General features: G+C 41.2%; 1 protein-coding gene across 5 annotated transcripts in view; it reads right to left on the minus strand.

The window, feature by feature from the left end:
• Nucleotides 1–18,385, minus strand: part of LOC108919179 (mitogen-activated protein kinase kinase kinase 5) — a 28,722-nt gene extending 10,337 nt beyond the window's left edge. For all 5 annotated transcript variants that reach the window (XR_001964898.2, XR_001964896.2, XR_001964897.2 and 2 more), the window contains exons 1-20: nt 17,881–18,385; nt 17,454–17,599; nt 16,898–17,085; nt 16,350–16,518; nt 15,943–16,049; nt 15,581–15,751; nt 12,459–12,571; nt 11,247–11,406; nt 10,534–10,684; nt 9,261–9,377; nt 8,460–8,509; nt 7,574–7,669; nt 6,702–6,786; nt 6,201–6,334; nt 5,478–5,605; nt 4,927–5,063; nt 3,653–3,758; nt 3,352–3,509; nt 2,949–3,150; nt 1,540–1,705 (exon numbers count right to left, since the gene is read on the minus strand). Coding sequence is in view for 2 of the 5 variants with exons in the window: in XM_018726972.2 (XP_018582488.2) it covers nt 1,540–1,705; nt 2,949–3,150; nt 3,352–3,509; nt 3,653–3,758; nt 4,927–5,063; nt 5,478–5,605; nt 6,201–6,334; nt 6,702–6,786; nt 7,574–7,669; nt 8,460–8,509; nt 9,261–9,377; nt 10,534–10,684; nt 11,247–11,406; nt 12,459–12,571; nt 15,581–15,751; nt 15,943–16,049; nt 16,350–16,518; nt 16,898–17,085; nt 17,454–17,599; nt 17,881–18,217 (2,921 nt within the window). In the remaining 3 variants the exon portion in view is untranslated. The remainder of the gene's footprint in view (nt 1–1,539; nt 1,706–2,948; nt 3,151–3,351; nt 3,510–3,652; nt 3,759–4,926; nt 5,064–5,477; nt 5,606–6,200; nt 6,335–6,701; nt 6,787–7,573; nt 7,670–8,459; nt 8,510–9,260; nt 9,378–10,533; nt 10,685–11,246; nt 11,407–12,458; nt 12,572–15,580; nt 15,752–15,942; nt 16,050–16,349; nt 16,519–16,897; nt 17,086–17,453; nt 17,600–17,880) is intronic.
• Between the last annotated feature and the right edge of the window lie 679 nt (nt 18,386–19,064).

A 19,064-nucleotide genomic window follows, 5' to 3' on the forward strand; every position in this document is an offset into this window, starting at 1 on the left:
AGCCTAACCCGGCAACACAGGGTGTAAGGCTGGAGGGGGAGGGGACACACCCAGGACGGGACGTCAGTCCGTCGCATGGCACCCCAAGCAGGATTCGAACCCCAGACCCACCAGAGAGCAGGACCCAGCCAAACCTGCTGCACCACCACGCCCCCCTGCGCAATTAACATACAAATTACAAAAATTAAAAGGCAAAAATTATGCTCATTATGCAAGGGAATCCTGTATATTACTCAGTTCTATTTACTACATGATATGGTCAGTAATTGCTACGACTGGCTATTGTGTGGTGTAACTGTTGCTGCAAGCCACTGGTAAATGTAGTACAACAGTGATACAAAATGATCAGTCTCAGAACTTGTACCGATGACTGTACCATGGTGCACAGTAAAATATCCAGTTTCCCACAACTGACTGGCACCCTGTCCAGGGTGTAGCCCCCCCTTCAGCATTGAACCCAGTGCTTCTGGGATAGACTCCGGATCACTGCGACCCTGATCAGGATAAGTGGTTACTGAAAATGGATGGATAGATGACTATACAGTTGCAGTAATTTACTAAATGAAAACTGGTAAGCTCTGCAGGGTGCTTCAGGTAAAAGTATGTTATTCACTAAACTAATAACAAGCAAAAATGACAATCAAAGCTTCACTTTGGCCACAGCTACACTAAGTATAGGCATCCTTTGATTCATGAACTGCCTTTATTCAAAATTTCAGTGTAACAGCTCCTGGCTTTTGATACCCAATTTTCAATTTACAAAACAGTAAATTTATCTGAACCAGGACAAAAAAAACTGAAATTCCTGTACTGCACGAGTGACGAAGTGCAGCAGTGTACTGTATCTGGTGTGTCAAATCCAAATCTCTCCTTCTGTGGTTGTCTTAGAAATGTTCATTTAGAGAGTGTTCCTTTAAGAGAGTAGAGCATTATGGGAAAAGTATAAAATTCCACAGAAGTGTCTGTCGGCCATATTGAGTGTGGTATTTCTTTGAACGATTATGGAGACAGCAGAGCACTTAGCAGAAAAAGTTTAGCTGATGGTTTTTTGGGTTATGTATGTGCCTTTCATAAGCAATGCAGAGTTTTTTGAAAGATCACAATAAAAATTATGTGCTCAGTGGATCCCTGCTTGGTGGGAATTACCATGGAGCAGTCACTCCGGCCCTTAAATTTTTGGTGGAGACAAAACTGCCAAGCACAGTCTGGAAGCAGGACAGCAAAGTAACAGATGTAATCCACTTAGTTGTTTTCTGAGATGTACGTCACTTTGCAGAAAAGCATAGTTCTATACTGTGCCGAAATCATGGGCTGATAGATATGTAGGCGTTTTACAGTGTTTTAGTAATATTTGGGAAAACTGTTTTGGAGTTTTCAGATGAGCTGGGAGTGCATTACTATATTTTCTCATTTAAAAAACAGGCTTTTGGTGTCAAAAATTGCGATATTGGAATTTTTGCAGCAATAGATTAATTTTGTACATCATGGGACACCTGTATTGCCACTGGCTAACAGGAAAACAGACTAGTTGTCACTCACTCCAAGAAGATGCTGTTTGGTGGGCTTCTAGAGACCTCCTCCTTTCTTCTTGGAGTTACCTTGGTCCTTCTAAGGTCGAAGGAGCTTGACAGGTCAATTTTCTCAGTCTCAGTAATGTCCTCAACATGGCCTGTAACAGGTACAGACATGCTGCGCTGGTACTCGCCTGAATGAGGTACAGATATAAAAAATTATTCTGAGTGTATAGTTGTCTGCATGGTTCTAGACTAATGTAACCAAAACTAATAATCAGTGTCATTGTCAAAGGAGATGCCACTATCATCTGCTGTGCATTCTGTTTAAGCAAACTGCTAATATTACGGGTTAAAAAACAAAACAAAAAAAAAAAAATCTGTTAAATTCTTCCTAAAATTGGATCCAATAACATTAGCAGTTTGCACCTGGAGTATCGGGATAACACAAAAGACAAAAAAATGGTAGACACTATAAAAATTTTCAACTATTGACCTCAAACAGAAATATGAGTAATAAATGTTAGCTGAGAAGGAAGACCTCATCCTTGAATCTTTTGCACAAAAGTGAAAGCAGACAGAACTGAAGTGTGAAAGAACAAATTGGAAAAAAAGATATAGTGAGCATCAATGCTTTGGCCTAAGTAAGAAGGTAAAGACCTAAGAAAAGATCTAGAACTTTGCAAGGGGGGATGTATGTATGGCCAGGCAAAAATATGCATTGAAACAGTTTTACAGAGCCGCAGCTAAAAGCAGAATGAACTTATTCACAATAATGCAGAACAATGAATCTTAGTTCTGACCCTGTATTTGCTTGATTTTATCTGAAATGAGCTTTTAATTATTCTTGAGAGAACTATCTGAATGACAATTTAAAATATTGTAATTTGAAAGTATAATTTGAGAACTCAGTATGATTCAAGAATAGAATACTTGCAAAATGCAAGTTGAGGACAAATCATATTACTATACAGTTCTTAGGTTTAAAACAAATGATCAGTTAACATAATCCTAATTTTACCAGTTAGATTAAGTACTAAATTATTATGCTTCACAAATGACCCTCAGGGCAGAATGTGCTGTAGTGGACATTTTGAAGATATGATGAGGCTGATGAAGCAATCTGCTCAAAACATAGAACAACAACAAATATGGAATGTAGAATGAGTAACTAAGACATCTCTACTGACATACAGCAACAGAACTTTGGTTATGGCCATTTAAGATAGGCAGAGGATGCAATGCACCTTCTACTTTGAGAAGGGGAAACAGCACAATGATGTGAAGAGAGGTTGAAGTAAAGTCTGACATCACAGAATACAGGGTTTCTTAAGGAAATATATTATGGAGCACTGATTTATTTGTTGCTATGGTACCCCTGAATTGATATTTGAAGTCCTTGTTTTATGGAAATGCGGAAATAGAGGACTGCAAGACCTGTAATAACATCCTCTGTTTGGTACACATTGGGTGCAGTCTTAGCCTTCCTCCGGGTGCTCAGCTTCAGGAACTCGTGCTTCAGGAGCTCAGAGGCAGTAGCCCTGTTATCCGGGTTGGGCTCAAAGCAACTCATGATGAAGCCTTTAGCAGTTTCGGACATGCTCTCTGGCACCTCGGGGTGGATCTTAAACATGCCCACCTGGTTCAAAAAAGCTATTTTGAGTCATCCCAATGTTCCTGTCTGAAATATAAGGTCCTTGTATAAAATTACTATAATTATACATGTCAAAAAAAGTACTTTATCAGACTTTTTTCTTAGAGAGTTTTGCCCAATTTTCAGACATGATCCAGTAGGATGAAAATATTGTATGTGAAAAGCAGGATGGTGTTTTGATTGTACCTTGAACATGGCTGCTTGGGGGCTGCCCAGCTCATGAAATGGGGTTTTCCCTGTGGCCATCTCAATGATTGTGCAGCCCAGGGACCAGATATCTGCAGGCTTCCCGTAGCCTCGGGGGCCCTGGTCTATTATCTCCGGGGCCATGTACTGGAGAGTGCCTGCACAGGACCATGCACAAAAGCTGTCCGAAAAAACTTGCACACAGTGTCATCTATGATTCAATTCAATTCAATTCAATTTATTTTTATAGAGCGCTCTTCTCACGCAGTGACACATGCAATGCTGCTTGGTGCTAACTTACCAGTGAAAGTTTCAGTGCAGAGGTTGATACCTGCCAGCCTTTTAGAAGTGCCAAAGTCAGATATTTTCAGAACCCCACTGTAGGTGTTAATGAGCACATTGTCGCCCTGTACAACCGAAATACAACAGCAGTATAGAGACGTAATTTACACTCATTGTCGCAGAATCAAAATGTACACCTTTTTCCAAGGAAACCAACTATTTTTGGTTTACTATATTAAACTACATGCTTAGTATAGTAAATGATTTACTCATTTATAAAGCTGGGTAATTTTTCCTGAATGAATTCAGGATAAGTACAATGTTTCAGGGTACTAAGGATTCAAACCCTGGTCTTTCCATTACAAAGCCATGGCTCTCACATTGTCTGAACCGCTTGTCCCATATGGGGTCGCGGGGAGCCGGAGCCTAACCCGGCAACACAGGGCGTAAGGCTGGAGGGGGAGGGGACACACCCAGGACGGGACGCCAGTCCGTCGCAAGGCACCCCAAGCGGGGCTTGAACCCCAGACCCACCGGAGAGCAGGACCCGGTTCAACCCACTGCACCACCGTGCCCCCAAGCCATGGCTCTACTCTGCACTATTGGGTCATATCACACGAATGGAAAAAGCAAGTGATTAAGGGACGTGAAATGGTGAGAATGAATTTTGCGTTTAATTACCTTTACATTTATTCACTTAGCAGATGCTTTTCTCCAAATTGACTTACAATGAATATTATGTAATATTTAGCAGACACCTTTTCAACTAAGGTAACTTACAATGCTAGATACACTACAGTACACTCTGTCCAGTCAATCACTGATCTATACACTAAAACAATGTAACATACTCTCACATGCTATGGGCACACCGTCCCAAGAGTGGCCACCTGTCATCTGAAATACATTATGCTCGGGACAAGCTGTTTTAGACATTGTGTGCATGTGTGCAGCAGAAAAATGGAGCACCTGAAGAAAACCGATGAAACATAGAAGGAGCATGCAAAGTTCACACAGACTGTTTAGCAGTTCAATCTGTTTTATATTGTTGGTCACGATTAGACAAACTGATTCATCTATACATCCTTAAAAATCAAACAGTAAAAACCTGTATGAAGGGTTAATTAAAGATGCATTTTAAAATATTTTCCCAAATATTGTTTCATTTTTTAAAAATATTGAACAATATGAACAAATAGGAATTAAAAAGTGTCAATCATATCAGTCAGTTATGCAAATGATTAACTAGAGTATGACTTCAGCATCACTTAGCAAATTCGCTAGATACTTCACCTTTATGTCTCGGTGAACAATCTGATTGTCGTGTAAATACCGAAGCCCTTCCAGAATCTGTTTGGTGTAGAATACAATAGTGGCCTCATTGTCTTTGAGAGGACCCCATTTGGACCTCAATAGAGAGGACAGACTTCCTGGGTAAAGAAAGTGGTAATGAAAAAATAGTTGAGAGTCCTGAGGAATTAACAGGTTACACCAAAAAAAATAAAATAAAATAAATAAATGTTCCACTGCTCAACAACAACAGACTAGGTCGTTTTATTTCTACTTCAACTGTTACAACACACTTCACCTACACAGCTCACAACTTCCTGTAAATTGGACAGCAATCCACCCATCCCTAGCTTCCTGGAATGTATAACAACCTCATTGTTTCGCAATAGCTCCATAATTTCTGACACCCAGTGACGCCCACTGGCTTTTCTCTGATGTCAAACAAAATCTTCCAATCTAAACACTAAATCTAGAGGCTTAATAGTAACAAGCCTGCTATTTAAAGACCAACCCAGTGGATTGCATTAATAAAAAAAATCTATGCAGCATGGTACCTCCAGGGACCTCCTCCATGAAGATCTTGATGAAGCCATTTTCACTGACAGAGCCCAGGTACTGGACAATGTTGCGGTGCTTCAGTCGCTTGTGCAGGGCAATCTCCTCATGGAGTGCCTGGGAGTAGCTGGAAGGGAAAAGAATTCCCACATTAAGTCCACTTAAATCAACCAGTAAAAATAAATTCAGAACACAAGAGGCACTCCAAGAAACAGTCAGCAGATCATGCAAAACATTAAATGCATTTTAGAAATGCTTAATTCTAATTAAAATAAATTTTAGAAGGCTCCGCAAAAAGGGCATCAGTTTGAGAACAAAGAAAACAACATGGAGAAAACAGAATCAGTGCCAGAGAAATGTGCCAAATCAGTCCAAGTTTTTGCATTTACAAGCTTCTCTGTAAGAACATTTTAAAACATGAAAGCTAGCTGTGCAACTCATCTATCGGATATAACATTCTAAACACCCTTTAATCGCTATTTACAAAAAAAACTGAGAGACATGTCAGAAGACCTTAGAACAACAAAAGGAATTTTACAGACAGCAGCCAGACTACTTTTCTATAGAAAGCCTATGCCAATTCTAGCACAAAAGACAACACCCTATGGAAATGGGTGGAGTATAACAAGTTTAAAAAAATCCTGAAATCTGATTTTAAAAAAGATGCTAAGAAGGCAACATCTATTTTATGTATATATGAGACATGGAAATTATTGTCAAACCTGCAGTCTTTTTCAGGGATTTCCTTGATGGCAATCCGGATTTGGCTGCTGAGGTCCCTTCCAGCATAGACGACACCAAAGGTTCCCTTCCCCAAGACAACCTTGTCTCCATTTTTAGCGGTTTCATAAACATACTGCCAGATTTATGAGAATATTTCTTTTTAATTATAACTCTTCCTCATAAAATACAATCACATTAAGGAACTTGACATAACTTCAGAGCTTTGAAGATCTTAAAAATATGACACACCAAATACTCTGGGTAAAACCTTCTAATAATAAAATCCATCCATGATACACCAGCGCAACAGGAATCCTTTTTATATTAGACAATCTAATTAAAGTGTAAATGTCACAAGGGCCCATAAAAAATAAGAGATCAGAATGCCTGCCACTCAAAATTCACATCTCATGTGTACTGTCTGCTGAGCACCAAGATAATGTAGTTGGTGTGCATGTGTATTGAAGGACACGCTATGACAGTCAGTAATCCAAGAGCACCTCCAGTACTCCATCGCAGACAGGGCCTGGCTCTTCCACTAGTATGTCTGCCTGGTGGGTTACAGCATTCACCAGCTCACAGAACCTGAAAGAGAGGAAAGACTGGTTCAATCAAACTGTGGACAAGTCCACTGAAAGAGGATCAGTCCAAATGTTTTTCTTAGGAAAATAGTGACTGATCTTCAATAATCCATCAATGACACTTTAGCAAACAGTAAACAGTTGTGCTTTACCACCTGACAACAGTTATTGCTGCTATGTGTTAGGTGTTAATGTCTAAGCTTCAGTGCTATATTAATGTTATGAGAGAAGTTTTTGGGTCACAAAACTTTTTCTTTAAATAATAGCAATCATTATACAAAAGCAAATATCATCCATATTGAAAATGAAATATTTACCTTTGATGTTTGAGTCTTAAATTTCTTAATTGATCAGTAGCATCTATAAACTAGCACTTTAGATATTTCTATAGATGAATCTCTGAATTTCCTAAAGAGCTAAAGCTTGTCTTCTTTGTTTGTATTGTCTTCTTCGTTTGTATCAATTTTTCTTGCTGTATGCCTGTGTTAAAGCGCTCTGTGTCACTGCGTGAGAAGAGCGCTCTATAAAAAAAATGCTGTGTGGCTCAGTGACTTTATGCTGAGGTGAAACCAAGCAATCTCAACAATGTCAGCAGACAAAAGGACAGGATATGGTGATGAAACATTTTTTTTTTGCTGAAAATAGGTCAGTCTTTCTGGCACTTTCTCCCACAGGAAGAGATGCAACAACACTCATTTAGACAGTTTTCAATTGAACTTTTAAGTCACAGACACAGTTACACACCCACAGTTTTGGCCATTGTCCTCAGATGGCCTCTCCTCAGCACCTACCACTTGCAATGAAGTTCAGCGGGAAAGTACAGCTCAAAGTTATCACAGTTGTGCAGGACGTAGAGGAAGCAGCATCGCTCATCAAACTTGGAAACACTGAGGGAGTCACAATCCACGAGAATCGATTAAGTATATAAAAATATAGCCTCAAGAATAGCTGCAGCAGCAAGGAACCAGGCTTGTCAATGCTCCTGGAGCCATTCCTCTGCAACAGTGGCACAGCAAAGTCAAAATAAAAAAATGTAGATAAGGGAGATTTACTTTTACTTCCTTTTCAAAGCACGAAGTACAAGAGAAACAGCACATATGGAACAGAAATATCTTTACATATTAGAAAACAGAAGGGATTATATCTGGAAAGCACTCCATATAATTGGTATATTAGTGTGTGTGTGTGTGTGTGTGTGTGTGTGTGTATTCATGTATTCTAGGCTTAAGCATTTAGATACATACACTGTAAAAAACATTAAATATATTTACAATATGTGAAGCAAAACTTTCCTGAGGATTATACTGTTATTGTATTTGTGTAGTAGACGAATCTTTAAAAATAATGCTTTTGTGGACTAAAACAACCCAGTAGGACTGATTAAATATATATAAATGACAAACAAAAAATAAGTGTTTTATTCAGCTACAGATAATACCAGAATGAAACAGAACTTCAATATCAACAGTTTCAAACTACTTAAAAGGTTAGTTTAACATTTTAAGTTAAGCATCTTGCAAGTTAAGCACAAGAGCCTTACTTGGACTTGATTAGCAATTTTTAGTCTTAGTGTAAACTCCTAGGGCCTTAACCACCATGTGCTACCCAACTTGCTCCTCTTGATGTTTACTATCTAAAAATGCTCTCCATTGTCCAAAGAAAACAGTAGGTACATACCTCACCCCGCGGATTTCAGAGGTTTGGAAAGTCCACTTATGTAGACCTTTCTGGGGAAAAAGGAAAAAAAAAACTGTGACTTTAGAAAGCAATAGAGAGATATAAGTGGGGATTGGGAGAGAGTGGGGGGACTGCTGGACAAAAATAAGCAACAGGCATGGGCAGACAATCTCTCTGTGGCAATTACACAAGTCTATATAAACAAACTATGAACACAGCAGCTGTTTTGTTTCACTTCCAGCTTGCAACTTATAGCCTTCATGGATTACAGGTTTCCAAAGTAAATGGCTAGGCCATTAGGTGCCAAGAACCACCTGTCAACAGCCAATTTTCCACAAATAATTCCACAAAATCCTTTTTTTTTTTTAAAAAAAAAAAAAAAAAAACCACAGTACACCATGACACAGAAACACTAGCATGTCTGAACCTTTTACAACTTCCCCCTTCTTCAGACTTGGAAGCATAAGCATACTGCTACTGATTTTGCTTACTCAGTACTGTTCTCCATCTACATTTACATTTATTCATTTAGCAGATGCTTTTGTCCAAAGCGAAGTACATCTCAGCAAAAGTACAATTTATGCATTACATTGAGAGAAGGAGACATTGCAGACATGAAAGTCTCAAGCAAACCTAGTTTGTTCCCTGCCACTTGCTGCACCGAGGTTCATCGTTCAAGTAGGTGCATAAGACACAGGATAGACAAATCCCGATACCCACACCAATTTTTTTTTTTTTGGACAATGAGTCAATAACTGGATGAATGCAGTTTGGTCAGGTGCTGGTAAGGTGGTGTCCTACCTGCTCAGCTGTGACATGCTTCAGCTGCACAGTCCTGCTGTTGTCCTCCTCACTCACGCTCACAACGCTGGGTTGGAACACTTTACACATGGCCATGGTCCTCTCTAGTATGAGAACCTGCCGGGGGAGGGATGTAAAGTAAGAAGGCACCTGGAAAAATATCATGCAGATCATTCTGCTAGGAATTCTACTGTGCTTTCACAAATTATGGCTTCCCCCTGAATGGGGAACAAGTTCAGGGCAATGCAGCTTGACACTCCTCCCCCCAAATCTCTTGGATCATGGACTATCTAACCAACAGATGATAGTCTATCAGGCTAAAAGACTGTATAGGAAACAGTGGTGAGCAACACTGGAGAACCTCAGGGAACCGTTCTGTCTCCTTTTCTATTCACCCTTTACACAATAGCCTTCCAGTATAAGACCAGCTCATGCCACCTTCAGAATTTTTCTAAGGACTCCTCCATTGTAGAATGCATCAGTAATGGAGATGAATCAGAGTACAGGAGGCCAGCGAAGGACTTTTTTTGTGGTGCAGGGAGAACCACCTGCACCTCAACATCAACAAAACAAAGGAGTTTATAGTGGATTTCAAGTGTGTTGGGGATCCCCTGAGACCAGTCACCATTAAGGAGAAGGAGATGGAGGTGATGCAGAGCTACAAGTACCTGGGGGTCCACTTGAACAACAGACTGCATTGGTTGGCCACAACACAGTACTGCTGTACAATAAAGGTCAGAGCAGACTTATTTTTGAGGAGGCTCAGGTCCTTTGATGTGTGGAGCAAGCTGATGAAGATGTTCTACCAGTCTGTGTGGTATCTGTTTGCTAAATGTCTTTGTATTGGATCCAGTATGCAACTGAATTTCCCCCAGGAAACAACACAGCATTTCTCTATCTATCTAATTAGACTATCCAACACTCTGCATGAGGAAACTAACTGGTGGATGTGCATTGCCAAAGCAGTTTGGGAATTAACCCATCTTTTCATCTTTTAAAAAACCAAATGCTGCCTTGCATGGTGCACCAAACAAGGTGATAAACTTTTCCAACAGCAGGCACTGAGTGTGGCTGAGTGAAGTCCTGACCATAATACTATAGGCTCCAATCCCAGCAGACAGAAAACTAAGCATGAATTGAAATTTCAATATATAACTACCAACAGAAAAATCTACTAAATCTATTAAATTAAACGTCACACCTCTACTAACTCCTTAACAGACACATATTACTGAGGGAGTAAATGAGAATTAATGGGATGTGGACATCTTACTGGCCACTGGGCTGTAGACACAGTGGGCTTGCATGCTTGCAACATCAGCTCCATCCAGAAATTCACCGTCTCCTCCTTGGGATGTTTCACAATAGGGGTTTTGGCAAAGTGCTGGTACAGGATGTACGTCTCCATGATGGAGGCTACAAACCTGGTAATGGGCATGAACAAATGCACAGTGTATGCCACAGTAAACCAGGTGACCACCCAAGCCAGTATAATTCAAAGAACACCCAGTTAGCACACTGATTTATGTGATGCATCAAGAAACAAGAGATTTACTACAATATAGTCATCATTGATTACTTCAAGAACTGTATTTTAGCCACATTTTCTAAACATATGGAATACTATTAGATCTAATAAAATAGAAAAAAAATGTCAAATACATTTTTAACTTTAATTTGTAGGTCACATTAGACCTTTGGGATATCAGTAAGAAAACCAATCATTCAGAAACACGGGTTTTAAAAGTTAAATTTTATCATTTGATTTTAAGATCAAGTAAGATTAACACCTAGATATTTTCTGATAAAGAAACATCACATTTTTAAAGAAACATGACAATCACAGTTCATCCCTGCAAACTGTTTCAATTTACATCACATCTACAATAACTTATCTGTATATAATTCATTTTAAAGGCAGACCCTCTGACCTACACGGCAGGTTTCATGTAGACCCCAAGGAAGAGTACTTCTTATAGGTCTTACCACATGGGAGCTTTCAGTCTATAAAGCTTCTCAGAGGCCTCCACAACTTTCTTGTGGTCATTGGCAAGGATGCTGGCTCCTAGGTAAAAACCCACATCCCAGTAGTCCTGCATCTTCTCCAAGCTGCCCTTCCTCCCCAACAGACTGCTCAATGTCACACCTGTCCAACATCAAGAGACACCCAAGATGACTTTAACTCAAGAGATGTGCTTTTAAAGTGACTGATTCACTGACACCATGGTAGAAAAACACCATGGGCCTCAGGTATATATCTAGAATTTTTTTTTTTTCCTTTTTCATGATAGCTTAGTCCCAGAGAAAATTGCTAAAGCCACTTCTTTTTTCTACATTTATATGGTAATTCACTGTGGATAACAGCATATGCTAAATAAATGATAATCCTAAACATCTGTTGATGCAGTGGCCATTTAGAATAAGGAAAAGTCAGGTATCGGGAAAAACCAGGTAAAGTTTTAAAAAGTGCTCTGTTTAAAAGGACATGGCTGCTGAAATACTGACTACAACACAGCATTCCTTAAAAAAAAAAAAAAAAAAAAAAACCATGAAATTACTGGTTGCCACTCAAATCAAAAGTCAACTGGTTGTCAGTCTTGGCCCTGATGTGGCCACAAATCTCTTTTGGAATACTCCCAAGCCTCTGACACCAAGTTAGTCTATCACAGTCTGTTATTTTCACATTAATGTTACTATAGTATATACACATATAATTTGCTATCACTTCTGTATACATACACTGAAATTGTGTGCAAAGAATATAGTGATAAACTGTGCTTTAATAATCATACCATACATCTGTATCTAAATCCTGTTACAGAATTTTTGTTTACTCTGAATTACTGCTTTGAAAAAATGCATGCGAAAGGTAAATGGAAAATTTTAAGCCACAAAAAACTAGCTATGGAAATATGCATTACTGCATCCCCGTAACACATTTAGTGATATTTTTAAGTGGTGACTCTCTTCACTCACAGAAAAGACCACAGGGGCTTTTTGGCAACAAGCAAATGAGACCATGTTCAGCTTTGACACATGTAAACAGAGGGCACAAAAAACCACAAAGCTTGTTAGAGGAGCCACTATACACCTGGCCAAACACGCCAGACTGGTCTGGAAATAGCTGCTCTGTGGTCACAATGGCTGTCTTTCATATATGCATTGACAAAATCCACAAGGCTACAGGCAAAGGCATACCAATCTTCCTCAGCTCAATGGAATTGTCATATTCGTGACCAGCTGCCATCAAAAGTACAACATTGTTGATTCCTGAGTGCAGAGTAGGCTCACTTTCAAAGGCCTTTCCATACCTAGAACAGGAACAGAAAAAATAAAATTAAAAATAAGACTTTTAATGACCATGCACAACTGACTTTAAAAGGGCAGGGTTATATACAGATAGGTCGTCTTAGTTTCTTTGTGCTGATGTATTTTTTTGTTGCGTTATGCTTGTGTTAAAGCGCTCTGTGTCACTGTGTGAAAAGAGCACATTACAAAAATGAGCTGAATAGGTCTGTAAGTTTTGGCTCTGGGGGGCGCGGTGGCGCACTGGGTTGGACCAGGTCCTGCTCTCTGGTGGGTCTGGGGGTTCAAATTCTGCTTGGGGTGCCTTGCGACGGACTGGCGTCCCATCCTGGGTGTGTCCCCGCCCCCTCCAGCCTTACGCCCTGTGGTGCTAGGTTAGGCTCCAGCTCCCCGCACCCCCATATGGGACAAGCGGATCAGATGATGTGTGTGTGTGTGTTTTGGCTCTGTATGCAACCACACACACACATTTTCTGAACCACTCGTCCCATACGGGGTCACGGGGAACCAGAGCCTACCCGGCAACACAGGGCGTAAGGCCGGAGGGGATACACCCAGGACGGGACGCCAGTCCGTCACAAGGCACCCCAAGCGGGACTTGAACCCCAGACCCACCGAAGAGCAGGACCCGGTCCAACCCACTGCGCTCCCCTCGCGTATGCAACTACAATGAATTTTAAATGAAACAATCAACATGTGCTTTAAGTGCAGACTTTCAGCTTTAATTTTAAGAGTTTGGTCAAAAAAAAATTGTATGAACTGTGCAAGAATTACAACCATTTTTATACATAGCCCCCCGAATTTTAAGGAGTCAAAAGTACAACCCCAATTCTAAAAAATGTTGGGACAGTGTGGAAAATGTTAATAAAATGAATGATTTGTAAATTTACTTTGACTTGTATTCAAACAAAAACAGTATAAAGAGAAGGTATTTCATGTTTTACCTAATCACCTGCTTTGTTTTTTGAAACTGAAAAAACAATCAAATTGAATTGTCATTTTTAATACTTGGTTGCATATACTTTGCAGTTAATCACTGCCTGAAGTCACCAGACACTGGATTTCTTCCCTGGTGATGCTCAGCAGCAGTCTTCATTTCCGGCTCGTTCTTGGGGTGTTTTGTCTTTAGCAAGTGAAATGCATGTTCAATTGGATTCAGGTCAGGTAATTGGCATGACCATTGGAGAACATTCAAAAAGACTTTGGTTGCTTTGGCAGTATATTTAGTATCACTGTCCATCTGTACTGTGAAATACCATCCAATAAGTTTTGAAGCATTCGACTGAATCTGAACAAATAATATAGCTCTATACAATTCAGAATTCATCCTTCTGCTTTTGTCAGCAGTCGCATCATCAATAAATACAAGGGAACCAGTTCCACTGGCAGCCACACATGCCCACACCATGCTTCACAGATGAGATGGTATGCTTTGTATCATGAGCAGTTCCTTCCCTTCTCCATACTCATACAAGTTGATCTATGTCTCATCTGTCCATAGGATGTTGCTCCAGAACTGTGCAGGTTTAAGATTTTTTTTGGCAAACTAATTTGATCTTATTTTGAGGCTTACAACCTGTGGTAAACCCACTGTATTTACTCTGGTGAAATCTTTTCTTGATTGTTGACTTTGACACAAATACGACCGCCTCCTGGAGGATGTTTTTGATCTAGTCAACTGTAATAAAGGGGTCTTTCTTCACCGAGGAAAGAATTCTTCCATCATCCACCACAGGTATTATCCATGGCCTCCCAGGCCCTTTGGTGCTCCTGAGCTCACCAGTGCCTTCTTTCTTCTTAAGAATAGACCAAATAGTTCATTTGGCCACACACAATATTTTTGCTATATCTGTGATGGGTTTGTTTTGAATTTTCCAGCAAAATGATGGCTGGCATCACTGGCAGTGACAATTTTTCAGACTTCATTTTGAGAGTTAACAGCAACAGATTCCAAAAGCAAATGTCACTTGAAATCAACAGTAGACCTTTTCTCTGCTTACTTGTACATGAAATAATGAGTGCATAACTGACTCTTGGTCATGGAAAAACTGAGCAGTCAATTGTCTATTACTTTTGGTCTCTCAAAAAAGGGGGACCATAAATAACAAGTGTTCCTCCAGTTTGGACATGTTTGGACATAAATACCCTCAAATTAAAGCAGGAAGTCTACACTTAAAGCACATCTTGATTGTTTCATTTGAAATCCATTTTGGTGGCGTACAGAGTGAAAACTATGAAAATTGTGTCACTGTCCAAATACTTATGGACCTGACTATAAAATAGATTGTAACAAAGGCAGTTGTATCATCCACAGTGGGCATCCATTCAAAACATCTGGAAAGAGCAAAATTTAGAATACAAGACTTTATAAAGCAAGATATTATTTTAGCAGCTGTCTTGTTTTTAACTTAATAGTGCTACATGACCACTCTGCTAAATACAGAAATTTTTTGCTCAAGCATTTCATGATGCATTGCACGTATTTCCAATTTCTCATTTTACCATTTCTGTATCTCAGTTGTTTTGTAATTAAAAAAATTTGCAGTTTTTTAAATTTTAAGTACAAAAGTTCCAGTATCAACTGAATTCAAGGAAGCATATAAAAAGATATGGATATTAAAATACACTTGTACATTGTAAGTTATGGAAAAGTTTTGACAATTCTAATATATCTATGATCTCACTGGGAAAGTATAACATGTTTAAAAGATCGTAGTCCTCTTGCAACAATGTTTAAGAAAAGCATATTTACTGGTGAGGGCACGGTGGCACAGTGGGCATGGCCGGGTCCTGCTCTCTGGTGGGTCTGAGGTTTGAGTCCCGCTTGGGGTGCCTTGTGACAGACTGGCATCCCGTCCTGGGTGTGTCCCCTCCCCCTCCAGCCTTACGCCCTGTGTTGCTGGGTTAGGCTCCGGCTCGCCACGACCCCGCTTGGGACAAGGGGTTTCAGCCAGTGCATGTGTGTGCGTGCATCAACTGGTGGTGTAAACGAGCCCCACCCCTGACCCCCTCACCAGTAGCAGGCCTGGTCTCGGCTCCTAGGGTCGGTGAGGCCGGAGCTTATGAAGATGTCTTTGTAAATGCGCCCACAGAGGCAGTACACATCTGATGGCACTCGCTCCCCTTTCTCCACTATGGGCAGGATGATGGATAGGGCTTTGTTACGGTCTCCTGGGCCATTTCTCCTGTGAGCACAGAAAACAAAGGTGTGGTCATGACGACACCGAATGCTATTACTTGCATCAGCATGCTTATCAGTGCTTTCAGGTAGTAATAAATGTAGGCACATCATTGCATGAAATGGAGCACATGACAAACCTAAAATTGTTACTCTTATCTATATTAAACATGAACAAATTAAATCATCTGAAGGTACCTGTTCAATGCAAATATGTAGTGAAATCTGATATTTTGCTGTGTTGTCACCCCACAAGTTGGGAGGCTTGACAGTGTCTCCACCAGTTTGATTATGGCATTATAGTCCTGTAGTCAAGAAAGAGGTTCACAGTATATCATGCTGTATTATTTAATGTTATTTTAATATTTCTTACACATTAGCCATTTTATTAACCTGCATTGCTGTAGTCAATATTCACCTAAGTAACTTGCATAAGAGCAAATGCACCAAAAAGGACTGAAACTCACAACTTTTTCCTAATTAGGAAAGAATACCTCATCACCTGCTGCACTTTGTCCAGTGAGCTGGAGGAGCATGAATTTTTCAGAGGGAGTTCATGGTGCTCCCATAAGTGGTTTAGGATTTGACTGCAAGTTTCTACTTGCCTGAACATCACGGTAGGAAAGCACGAGGTTCATGATGATGTCGGGGCTCAGCAGCTCCACTGTGTCCAGTCGTCTCTGGATCCAACCCAGCTCCCGGCTCAAGTCCTGCCCACTAAACCGTTCCCGTGCTGTGCGGATTTCATGTCTGATTGTTTCCCGGAAATACTCGCTGGAGGGAGGGCGTTACAGGAGTTCCTTACAACTGATGCCAGCTTTTTTCAACTAAATGCCATTAGGACCCCATTTCTCTCTCACTGCTCACTTGTAGTAGTTTAGAAGTGGTTGCCACCAATTTTATACAGGGCTGGTTGGGTCTATGCATTCTGTGGAACTTTAATGCTATAGTAATGAAAGATTTCAGGCTGTCATTCTTGCTGTTTAACATCAGCAACTTGAACCAGAGTACTCCTAAGGCCACAGTGCCAGAACTTGACTCATATCCCTAAACACTGAGGGACAGTGACAAATCAACAGTCAAACTTTGAGGCCAAGACTAATACTATGCTACCTAGGGGGCACACATTTGGAGCAGGTTCGCTGTCACTCACCTGGAGTGAATGGGGACGTTCTCCAGAAGTCGAACCAGGAGCCCCACTAACGGGCTGAGCAAGGTTCCCAAGGGAAAGCTGGGCTGCATCAGCTCCGTGAAGCCCTTTGCTAAGTCTGCTTCATACGCAAACAACTTGCCCTGGGGCGATACCACATATGGTATGAAGGTGTAGCTGCTGCACTGCTCCTGTTGAGGGACATATGTACAACTGAGTCCACTGCTTCATGGCACCACTGAAATGAATTACTTTTATGGATTAATTTTATCAAAGAGTTTTCCCCATCTATCCAGCATGGCAATTTCTACAGTACTAGTTGTTCAGGGTAAGCAGCTTGATGAAGGGTACTACAGCAGGACATGCAGCCCCTGAGTTCTAACCACAAAGCCACCAATTGTCCACTGAGTGGACCAGCAAGTAGTGTAGTTGTTAAAGCTACCAGCTTGGACTGGTATTCCAAGTCCCCTTGAACTCGGGTGTCAGCAAAATAAACCTGAATAAATAAGGTTAAATTTTAATAATTAATCACTTTTTTAAAGAACTGTTGAGTAGATACCCTCAGTGTGTGTAGGTCGTTCTCCTCCTTGTCCTTGTTGTGGTACAACACGACGTTGTTGGTCATGCTGAAGCTCTCCCGGACACCCAGATGGTAGAACAGAGAGTGCTGGCACAACCGATCGCTCATCTCCACCACAGCCACGTCTGAAAGACACATGATCAGACTCACTCAGTTCAGATGCATGAGCACCGCAGCGCACCACACACTTTTCAAGCACGCTCCGGGCGCAGGCAACCTGGACTAACTTTCCAGCACAGCTCTTTACAACTTATTTCTTACAAATCAAATCCAATTGAATTCTTCGGCGCTCCTACATTTTCAGTAATTTTCCGAAACGAAAGTCAGCGTTAGTTTTCGTTCATCTCGGTAAGATTCCAACAAGATATTGACGCAACTGCGGCACAGACTGCGTGTGCGAACTCGCCTGAGTTGTAGAACACATCTAGAACATCCGTTGTGCCGAGCGCGAGCAGGTCGAGTGCGGCGGTTCGGAGCGCAGCACATGTCTCCGCGCACGCTTCCTCCACGCACTTCAGAGACAAGTTCTCCTCGGGTTGCGGCGAAAGGGCGTCCTCGACGACGACGTACACAACGGTCACGGCGCGGGTACGACTGCGGGGTGACGTGACGCTCCTGTTCACCGCGCTACTGCTGAGTTCGATGGCCAGAGGGTCCTGCCACAGGCTTCCCGCCGACAGCCTCGTGAGCTCTTTCCCACGAGCTTCGGGCGAGTTCGAGGGCCGGCGCTCCGTCGTTTCCATCCCCCGGCCTCTGGCTCTGCTCCCTATTACATATGATATTATGTCCGTTAAAGAAGCAAACTGAAACGGTCACCCCATAAGCCTTTACGCTCTCCTTTCCTCTCGAAGACGTCTGACATGTTCCCGGGATTCCCGGAGTGAAACGCTGGGATAGTTCCAGTGACCGTTCCCGTCGGTCACGCCTCCATCCGGAGGCGTCGGGGGCTGGCCTCTTCGCTCGCCTCACTGAGCAAAACTCGCTGAGATTTCGGTTTTATTAAAGCGGAAACCAAAGTGAACATGCTGAGGACTTAGCATACTGGTTAAGTTTTACATTACGCAGTAATAAAGTCTAATTTTAAATGTTTTTAAAATAAAGTTAAAATAAACTCTCACTGTCCAAAACGGTTTAAGATAGTGGGTTATTGAATTGACATATCAGATTGACGTTCTAAACCATTATTTTGTTTTTTATTTCTTTGGGATCACACCTTACAGAGTCAGATTTCACTAAGGTAATATTATATCGCCATCTATCGGTCCTTGTCCTCCAAAACGATGTGAAGTGATCATTACTTACTATTTAGCTGACTTCTTTGTCCAAGCCGACTTGCAGTGCTAGATACACTACAATAAATTCCCAAGTATTTCACCCATTTATTCTGCGGAGCAATGCAACACATATTCACTCACACACTGCAGGCAATTCAAAGAGACCAATCCACCTGAAGCACACGTCTTTGGACTGTGAGAAGAAAGCTGAACACCTGGAAGAAAGTGGTGGCATGGTTGGAGCAGCTGCCTCTCCTGCTGCGGGTTGCTGGTTTGATCCCCCCCACTGGCTGAAGTGCTCTTGAGCAAGATGCTT

The sequence above is a fragment of the Scleropages formosus genome, chromosome 18 (genome assembly GCF_900964775.1).
Source record: "Scleropages formosus chromosome 18, fSclFor1.1, whole genome shotgun sequence".
In the NCBI taxonomy this organism is placed as follows: Eukaryota; Metazoa; Chordata; class Actinopteri; order Osteoglossiformes; family Osteoglossidae; genus Scleropages; species Scleropages formosus.